Source organism: Drosophila biarmipes, chromosome 3R (assembly GCF_025231255.1).
Source record: "Drosophila biarmipes strain raj3 chromosome 3R, RU_DBia_V1.1, whole genome shotgun sequence".
NCBI lineage: Eukaryota > Metazoa > Arthropoda > Insecta > Diptera > Drosophilidae > Drosophila > Drosophila biarmipes.
In genome coordinates, this window is record NC_066616.1 from 18,143,082 (window position 1) to 18,153,436 (window position 10,355).

General features: G+C 42.5%; 2 protein-coding genes across 3 annotated transcripts in view; both read right to left on the minus strand.

The window, feature by feature from the left end:
* LOC108024624 (extracellular sulfatase SULF-1 homolog) overlaps positions 1–4,080 on the minus strand; it is a 29,492-nt gene extending 25,412 nt beyond the window's left edge. Inside the window, exon 1 of the mRNA XM_017094666.3 lies at positions 3,400–4,080. The gene's annotated coding sequence lies outside the window, so the exon portion shown is untranslated. The remainder of the gene's footprint in view (positions 1–3,399) is intronic.
* A 648-nt stretch (positions 4,081–4,728) lies between these two features.
* Positions 4,729–7,875, minus strand: LOC108025226 (serine/arginine-rich splicing factor 1B). Of its 2 annotated transcripts, XR_007764570.1 has the most exons (5): positions 7,593–7,875; positions 7,087–7,456; positions 6,646–6,773; positions 5,123–6,584; positions 4,729–5,068 (listed from the first exon to the last, which is right to left on the minus strand). XR_007764570.1 is itself a non-coding variant. In XM_017095576.3 (4 exons), the coding sequence occupies exons 1-4, from the start codon at positions 7,754–7,756 to the stop codon at positions 6,476–6,478; spliced, it is 771 nt and encodes a 256-aa protein (XP_016951065.1). In that variant the 5' UTR covers positions 7,757–7,875; the 3' UTR covers positions 4,729–6,475. The 2 variants fall into 2 exon arrangements, 1 of the variants encoding a protein (XP_016951065.1); XM_017095576.3 differs by having other exon boundaries at positions 4,729–6,584.
* Positions 7,876–10,355: the final 2,480 nt, after the last annotated feature.

Here is a 10,355-nt window from a genome sequence, read left to right on the forward strand (position 1 = left end):
CACATTTCTAAGCGCATTATGTGCTGCCAGCCTTGCTCACAATATTAGCAGAAATTATGTTAATCCTGGCTGGAATCCTTACTGCCCATCCGCCCTGCCCGTGGCTTTATTAGCTCCGCTGCGAACGGAGGCGCGTTAAATTATTTTAATAGCCGCTTACAATTACCAGGGCCAACCCCCTCGGCTCGGGGTAATGTTTTTAATGTTTGACGCGATTTGCTGGCTTTTCACTGGCGTTTTAAAACGCGCCTTGCGGCCAGACAAGCGGCCAAGTCGTAAAGTAGGACTGCAGGCCGATGGGTGCGATAAGTTCTTGGTGAAAAGACAAGCTGCAGAAGAGCCAGGCTAAAAATAAACATCGGCGTACATCCATCGAGCTATGGAGTCTTAAAGCTCAGGTATTTTTATTGAAGATGCCAAGGAACACGATTTTATTTCTACCATTACAAAATATTTCAATATATCTTTGAGCCATATTTATCTTATATACCAGGAGAACTCTATTTTATTTCAATCATTTATTATTTCATTATTTAGTAAGGTTACATTTTAAATTATTTCCTAATTTTCAACTACATAGATAGACTTGTAGATCCTACCGCTTGGTAGAGGTTCTGATTTATATAACGAAATTCCCCTCATCTAACTGAGAACTCTATTACTTTGCATGCCCTGCTCGAGTGCCAGTGTCCCATCTGTAATAGTTTCTTAAACATTTCAATAAAATTCATTCACATCCCAATTAACCCCAGATAGTGCGAGTTCGCCACCCGCTGTCCTTATCAGTTCTGAGAGGGACAAAGAATAATTGAAATTGATGCCCCAGTACATGTGTTAATTTGCACTCATAGAGCGAAATGCATAACCAGCTGCTCTAGCTGCTCCATTGGGCGTTTCGCTTTCCATTCATAGATCGACTGGGAAATGAAAATGCAAATTGAGGCGTTTAAAGTCGCGCACAAATCGCGCACCGCAATTAAACGGCGCCCCAAAACGCGTGCCCCATTGGGGCCCGCCTCCCGGTCGGATTTTATGGCTGTATTTTATGCGAGCCATGTCTGGCCGGGTATCAGCCCATATAGGCGCAGTTTGCGGCTAATGACTCCGCATCGGGATGGGGACTAGCAGAAGGAGTCAGGGGTGCGGGGCGGGGAGATGCAAATGGGAAATGTCCGAGACGCCTTGTCCACTCATTAAGTGGTGTTGGTCAACCAGTTCCGAGGACAGCATGATGGATTGCCGGCCAGCCGAATAACTCGGGCCCCAATCGCTCATTCAGCCGGGCCATTCATTCATCCATTCAACCGCCTGTCGACGTATCGTATCGGGCTGGAAAAGGCCGAAACTAAAACCGAAACCTGATTGCGGTAAAAGGCCAAATTGGTCCGTTCTCGTTGCCCTGGTCGATGCCTCGGGGCCAGCGGCGGCGTTAGTCATCGCCATCGCCATCGTCATCATCATGAGCCTGGCCTGATCCCGCTGAATTGACCGAATTAAAGCTCTGGGATTGCGTGGAGCGGGCAAACCAGTTTCCGCCCGGCCAGCTCCGCGACTCCGACTCCAAAAAGGCCAGGAGAAATTGCCACAGTCAAAACAATTAGACAGACGGACCAGGCTCGCGTCTTCAACTTGTTGCCGCCGCGGATAAAAGTTTGTGTCTTGCGCTGGGAAAGTAAAAAGTGTCTAATTAAATACATGGCCCCACTGCCTGCGGGAAATAGTAGGGGCTATGCGAAGTGGGAATACCCTTGCGTAGGAATTTTAAATGTGTCACTAAACTCTATGACACTAGGGGAAACCAATGGAAAACTTGAGAAAAGGGTTCTATAGCTCAACAATATTTTATGAATTTGTATACTAAAAATTAATTTCTATTACCGAACACTTTAGAAAACTATGCCTCATCTTATCTCATCTTAGAGTAAAGAAACCCTGCTTTTACCAAGAACTAGCAGTTTTAGAACACAGCATTGGGCACTGAGAGTCCACTCCACTGGGTTACTGGGTAACTAAGACTCACCAGTTAATTCCCACAACTGGAAGCCACTGGGTCAATCGAAAAGGGTTGCTTTTCTACGCAGTAAACTAAGTTTTCCCCCGCATTTAGTGCATGTACCCCGTCTGAAAGGCAGGGCACAACAGGCAAACAACAATTAACATAAATTGCTTACGCGATGCGGCCCATTGAGTGCGGACAAGGGGTTAAGGGGTCACAGTTGCCGCCCGTCAATCACTCGAGCAAACGAACTGCGGCTCTTGAATGGCCGGGCGGCAAGGGTTTCCCATTTCCACGGCTGCCAGTTGCCGTTTGCCTCTTGTTTTAAGGCTGCAGCGGAAACTTCAGAATGCACCTGTCGCAAGGCGGCGGTAGGTGTGATAAGCATCGCATCACAACAAAAGATTAACACGCCGGAGCGGGACAAAGAGGGGAGTCCGTCACATGGACAGGTCTCCGATTTGAGACGCCCAGGCGGCGGGGTCACAAACGACCTGCCTGCACTGCTAAAAATAATAATTAGTTTCGGAGTGCAACAAAATCAGTTTTAAAGTAAAGTGTACTTGTTATAAGTAACCAATTACCAGACTTCGAAAAAATTACTCCTAATATCAGAGCAAATTTACTCCGAAAAGCATACAGACATTAATTTTTGGTTGATTTTCAAGCAAACCATTCTTGAAACCCACAGGGATTTCTGTAAGACCCCAGATAATATGATTTCCTAAAGCAGTAATCTATAAAAAGATTAATTAATTAAAAATAACCATTTCGGAATTCGGAAAACTAGTCCTAAAAGTGATAAATTGAAAACATCCGTATATCAAAACAACTATTACTACTATGTGCATAAAAACATCTATTGTACAGAACCTTTTATTATCAGAAATACTTCACATTTCAGAAATCAAAGCACCTGTTTTCCGCACTGTACCCTTAGACGAACAGGAAACCGCCGGGGAGGAGACCTTGAAGACCCTAGGTAGGTTGTGTTGCAGCAGTTAGGTAGTTGCCACAAGGGCAACACCTTTGGGTTGACAGATCGAATTACCGGAGAAGCGCCCTAGCCAAGTGCTGCTCCTAACTGGGTCACATTACCAATGTCAAACGATCGCATCCGAGCCTCACTTTCACTAAGGATCGATGCGGAAGTGATGATGTATCCGAGGGACAGAGATTGAACAGGATGGAATGCCTAATGAGGACCATAAACAGCCATATCGCACGATTCGTTTGGTCGGTAAAACTAATTTCGAGTTATGATCAATAAAAAACCTTTCAAGTTGGCAACGAGAACAATGACTCCTAGGGGAGAGCTGCTGATCTTGCGTTTTAAGTTGCCAATTTTAACGATCGCAGCAATTCCACGGGCATGCAAAACATCCATAAAATGCAGTTCTTACCTCAGGCTATATCGGGCTGTGTGTTGTTTCTTTTTACATGAGTAATTTGAACTTCAACACACTGAGTTTGCTCGAGTGCTGTCTTATAATTCGGACACTTCACCTCCTATTTATAGTTTGCGTCTGGATGATAAACCCGGTAATGGGTTGTACAATCGCGATCGATTAGAAGTGGCTGACTAGCCGCAGATAGGTTCGACCGATCCGGAAAGGTCCAATAAAGTGGGAACCGAAAAAGGGTGGCGATAAGGCGGCGCAGTTAATGAACTAAGGGCCCGTCGTCGGACCCGGCAAAGCGCTCTACTGGATCCCACGTACCTCCGGATATCTTCTCCAGCGAACTGCCCACGACGAGCTATGCGAGTTCAACAGTTTGTCATGTGCACTTTTCGAAGTATATTTTATTTACGTGGGCCCCCAATGCGCTGTGCCAGTCGATCTCTCTGTAGGGTTTTCCGATCTTTTGGCGCACTTCCGATAATGACGCGTGGGTAATTATGGTTATTTTTTATGTGGGTGTCAGAATCTCACTTATACGTTTATATCACAACGATGCCCGGCGCGATACGCAGATACGAACGAGAAATACCTCCGCGACCACTCCGCTCCGTGCGAGATGAAAACAAACATTGACCAGATTCCCACGCGCGTCCGAACAGCTGGCGATTTTTTTTGAAAAACCCAACAACAAAACGCGGGTGTTGCTTTTATAGTTCGCTGCCAGTGTGACCGTTCTGCGAAATGGCCGAATAACCTTTCTTTTGACAGGCTGTATGGCACTTTGTATAAGAGTTGAGGTAACATTTGGTAAATAACAGGGCTCTGTTAAGAATATTGAGCGGGCTGTTTGAAATCAAGGTAAGCGGTCTTTTACCTTATACCTCTTAATAAAATAGAAAAATGTGCTCATTTATTATGTAAACTTTGTATTTAATGGGAAAGCCACCCATTTTGTTGGGTCTTTTTCGTTTATAAGACAGCTTTTATACGACACTAATATTTTTACCACTCCGATTACAAAGAATTCTTCCTTTTCCTATTTTTCTTATTTTCATTACGATTTTTTTTGTTATTTGCCCACATTATTTGGACCAAGACCAAATTAACTTATGTAAAACAATACAGCATTCTCTACTTATTTAGTTTATTTAAACGCGAAACCATAACAAATAGCCGTGAATCAACAAATTGATTGCAAAATTAGCAGCCCTTGTTAAATTACATCATTCGATCTCAACACATTAAAAAAATGTCTAGAGATTATAGCCGGCACTCAAAAAACTGTTTTAATAGTACCCAAAAATATACGCTTAAGAATACACAGAAATGTTCAGTTCATATGAATATTTATTGTAAAGGTGGATTATATTTCAAAAATATGTAAAGACTATGGCCTGTAGGTTGATGGATAAGCACAAAGAGAACACAGAGATGTCGGCTCTCAGGTCTAAGATTGCTTTTTGTGGGTATTATTACATTGTATATATTGGGAAAAAGAAAGTTCATGCAAATGCAGTGGGTGTGGGCTATAGTCGGGGCTAAGGAATTTCGCCCTTCTAGTCAAAACATGGAAAACAAAAACGCACACGCGACAATCGCCACATTTCGGAGGCAACAACACCAATGGAGTCGAAAGAGTTGGGTAAAAGTATTGTATATAAATTAAGAACTAATAAACGCAAATTAAAAGTTAAGTTAAAATAGTTGTGGCAATCGAACATACCACTGAGAGGCGAGACTGAGGGAGACAGGAACGAATCGGAGCGGACCAAACCAAGGACCACTATCCACTATCCAGCGTTGGGCTCAAGTCAACGTTGGATGATGCACAGCAAATCCGTGAAATGATAACGACAGGGGCGCGAAGGCCTCGAAATACGCGGTTCCCTGGGTGAGCTAGTGTTTGGGGTGCGATCCGAAGAAGGCGACAACAACGCGTGTGAGTCTGTCCAAGCGAATCCTAATCCCGACCGTTAGGTGGATGCCGAAGAAGGGGCGAGGCTCGAAGAGATGCGTCCGAGTCCGAAACTGTTCGCTCTAGTCCTGTCCAAGGGCAACTCAGGTGTTCCTCACCGTTACCGATGTCATTGAAATCCTCCTCCTCCTCCACACATCCGTTAACCTGAACACGAACAAAGCTCACACACAAATCCTTTTAACAATGCGAAATTCCTGTCTCCTCCTCCTCCTCCTCCGAGGTGCGAGTTAGCCGTGGGACACTGCATCCCACGTTGTCCTAGCGAAGGGAACAATCCTAAATCCAAATCCATTCCTGATTACCATCTCATAAACATTCTATGTTCATAAGATCTATAGACATGTCCTGCCTCCTCTAATTTTAATCCAAATTTATCCAATCCACGCCAAAATCAACATCAAAATATCCTCCTCCTCCTCCTCCATTTATCCTCATCCTCCACATCCTCCTCACTCTCCAAACATAAACGCGCAAAATGGGGAAGAGAAGAAAATAAAAATTAAAGTATTAATAGTTTGTTTTTCAATGTTGTTGACATTGCGTTGTGTTCGGGTTTCTGTTTCTTTCTCTCATTATAGACATATTTATTCTGTATCGATGTTTCTTGTTTTCGTTAAGGTAGATTCTAATAAATTACGCTTGGTAAATTTGCAGCCAAGGTTTGGTTTATAATATAATTTTAGTGTGCAGAGGCAAAGGCTCAAAATAAAACAAAAGCAAGTCAAGGAATGCCGAGGGGTTGGGGCCAAAGAGATATCCCTGCTTTACCAGTGCCATTTTTGAACTGTTTTTGTCAAATTATGTCCGGTGGATTATAATTTAAGAGAACATCTCTGCTTCTTAGAACGTGTGATACAGTTGGAAAAGCAAGTGATTGTTTGGAAATAGGTTTGTATGTCGGTTTCGATGAGAGTTCGGAATTTGAATGACCTAACTTGATTGTTTTGCAGATGGCTTGAACAGACAATTTACAAAGTGGCATATATATGGGGTCGGTCTTGAACAAATATTCAATGGGGATTCTTAATTTAGCTTGCTTTTCCTAATGTTTCCTGCTCATAGAAATATTATAGATTAATGGATAATGCTTGGTAGTGTTTAATAGTTAGAGCGAGAGCGAGACCTGGAATAAGATTGACGTCGCACTGGGGAGTAGGTTGGTGTGCCCCGACGACGCGGTCTTGACGAGAACGAACGCGAGCGAGATCTGTGGGAAGGGATTCAATGAATAAATATTCGCAAATTAGCTGTGGTAATGGTTAACTGACCTGTCGCGGTAGTCACGGCTTCCACCTCCACCACCGCCGCCACCACCTCCACCGCTGCCACCGCCGCCACCACCACTGCGATCGTTATCGCCGCTATCCTCGCGAACGCGAATGTAGGCAACCTCGCCCTAAAAATATAAAAACGATTAAATGTGACACTTAACTTTAGGAATTATTCTAAGAAATAATCATAGCATTGCTTTAATATAAGTGCAGGCTAAAAGTATACATTTTTATACCATTTGTTACTTTGTTTCATCCAACATATTGACAGTGAACTGAGTTTCAGGGTGAATAACAAATTAGGGATCAAACGCCCTATTAAATAATTCAAGCAGCTGAATAATGTATGCTGACAGAGTAAATGCATAGGTAAACTGCCTACCTTGGCAGGCGAATACATTTGAATGTTACAAAATGGTAAACCCAGAATTTACATACCTCATGCGAACGGAAGCGCGAGTCGTCCAGCTTTTTGATGGCGTACTTCATGTCCTCGTGGCGCAGGAACTCCACAACGCCGGACCCGTCCTTGTAGGTGTCCGCGAAGCAGACGTCGCCGGCCTCGCGCATGTGATCCTTGAGATCCTGCCACGATCCGGAGGCGGGCAGTCCGGTGACCATGACGCGGTACTGCGAGCGCTTGGCCGGAGGTCCGCGTCCGCCCATGCGTCCACCGCCGTCGCGGCTGCGGTCGTTGCGGTTGCCGCCGCGATAGCTGCCCGGACCACCGCCCCGTGGGAATTCCACGCGTAGGCGGTACCCGTCGTAGTCGTAGCCGTCGCGCGCCTTCACCGCATCATCGGCATCGCTGTTTTTGGCGCCAATCGCGGGGGAGCAGGAGGAGCCGGTGCAGATGGTCCGAGGTCAGGGGCAAGAGGGAAAGAGCGCGAATTAGTTGGGTGTCTCCTCCAGCCAGCTGGCCAGTGTGTATTCGCCTTACTCACCGCGCATCTTCGAACTCAACAAAAGCAAATGGCGGCCCACGCCGATTCTTTAGGTCCACAAATGTAACTTTGCCGAACTTGTGGAACAGATCCTGGATGTCCTTCGTGCGGATGTCTGGCGGTAGGTTGCCCACGTATATGCGGCACTCGTTGCGGGATCCCATTTTTTCCAGTTTAAATCAGACGATGTGGTTGAGTTGCTCGCTGAAATTCTTGTTCGATTTTCACAGAACTTTTTCCTGTCACGCTCACAAAGACAAATGGCCGACGCAGTATGACCGCTGGCGGGAGTGCGGAAAATTCCCTGAACGGGATAGTTATCGATAGACATAGTGGTGGCACAACGCTAGAGGTGGTCATTTGGGTACTTACTTGGTAAGTAGTTACTTTGGTAATGACATAAAATAGAAAAAACAATTATTGGTAAGTGCTTTTTTTAGTGGTTTTTCAGTCGTAAATTAGTTCAACCAAGTCGTACTGCCAAAAGACTTACCGCTTTGAGCAGCTTGCTAAATTTTCTACAAATCCCCGTAAATTTGGAATTTGTTTTATTGGTAGTCATACTTTGCGCAAAAATTTTTTTTTCTTTAGTGGTTTTTCAGTCGTAGTTTTGTCAAACCAAGTCGTACAGTCAAAAGACCGACTGCTTTGGGCAGCTTTTTAAATTTGCTAACCATCCTTATCATTTTGTGAAAAATTTATTTTTTGAACAATTTTTTCATTTTTTGTAGGGGTGGGGGTCGTGATTTTTTGGCAATCAGATTTTGCTCAAAAATATTCCTTTTTTAGTGGTTTTTCAGTCGTAGTTTTGCCAAATCAAGTCGTACAGCCAAAAGACCGACTGTTTTGAGCAGCTTGCTAAATTTGCTAACGATCCTTATCATTTTGGGAAAAAATTATTTTTTGGACAATTTTCTCATTTTTTTGTAAGGGTGGGGGTCGTCATTTTTTTGAAATCAGGTTGTGCTCAAAAATGCTCTTTTTTTGTGGTTTTTCAGTCGTAGTTTTGTCAAATCAAGTCGTACAGCCAAAAGACCGACTGTTTTGAACAGCTTTTTAAATTTGCTAACTATCCCAGTCACTTTAAGAAAAAATTATTTTTTGAACAATTTTCTCATTTTTTGTAGGGGTGGGGGTCGTGATTTTTTGGCAATCAGATTTTGCTCAAAAATATTCCTTTTTTAGTGGTTTTTCAGTCGTAGTTTTGCCAAATCAAGTCGTACAGCCAAAAGACCGACTGTTTTGAGCAGCTTGCTAAATTTGCTAACGATCCTTATCATTTTGGGAAAAAATTATTTTTTGGACAATTTTCTCATTTTTTTGTAAGGGTGGGGGTCGTCATTTTTTTGAAATCAGGTTGTGCTCAAAAATGCTCTTTTTTTGTGGTTTTTCAGTCGTAGTTTTGTCAAATCAAGTCGTACAGCCAAAAGACCGACTGTTTTGAACAGCTTTTTAAATTTGCTAACTATCCCAGTCACTTTAAGAAAAAATTATTTTTTGAACAATTTTCTCATTTTTTGTAGGGGTGGGGGTCGTGATTTTTTGGCAATCAGATTTTGCTCAAAAATATTCCTTTTTTAGTGGTTTTTCAGTCGTAGTTTTGCCAAATCAAGTCGTACAGCCAAAAGACCGACTGTTTTGAGCAGCTTGCTAAATTTGCTAACGATCCTTATCATTTTGGGAAAAAATTATTTTTTGGACAATTTTCTCATTTTTTTGTAAGGGTGGGGGTCGTCATTTTTTTGAAATCAGGTTGTGCTCAAAAATGCTCTTTTTTTGTGGTTTTTCAGTCGTAGTTTTGTCAAATCAAGTCGTACAGCCAAAAGACCGACTGTTTTGAACAGCTTTTTAAATTTGCTAACTATCCCAGTCACTTTAAGAAAAAATTATTTTTTGAACAATTTTCTCATTTTTTGTAGGGGTGGGGGTCGTGATTTTTTGGCAATCAGATTTTGCTCAAAAATATTCCTTTTTTAGTGGTTTTTCAGTCGTAGTTTTGCCAAATCAAGTCGTACAGCCAAAAGACCGACTGTTTTGAGCAGCTTGCTAAATTTGCTAACGATCCTTATCATTTTGGGAAAAAATTATTTTTTGGACAATTTGCTCATTTTTTTGTAAGGGTGGGGGTCGTCATTTTTTTGAAATCAGGTTGTGCTCAAAAATGCTCTTTTTTTGTGGTTTTTCAGTCGTAGTTTTGTCAAATCAAGTCGTACAGCCAAAAGACCGACTGTTTTGAACAGCTTTTTAAATTTGCTAACTATCCCAGTCACTTTAAGAAAAAATTATTTTTTGAACAATTTTCTCATTTTTTGTAGGGGTGGGGGTCGTGATTTTTTGGCAATCAGATTTTGCTCAAAAATCTTCTTTTTTTAGTGGTTTTTCAGTCGTAGTTTTGCCAAATCAAGTCGTACAGCCAAAATACCGACTGTTTTGAGCAGCTTGCTAAATTTGCTAACGATCCTTATCATTTTGGGAAAAAATTATTTTTTGGACAATTTTCTCATTTTTTTGTAAGGGTGGGAGTCGTAAATTTTTTGAAAATCAGATTTTGCTCAAAAATGCTCCTTTTTTTAGTGGTTTTTCAGTCGTAGATGTGCCAAATAAAAATTATTTAATTGTTATTTAATAACTAAACATAAAAGTTTATCCCGTGAGTATACATTGACTATCGAGTATATTTGGTATCGATAGTTGGTTGCGCTATCGCCATTCACCACGAACTGGGATGCATCTGCAGTGCCACCTCTAGTAGTGAGCGTCGTT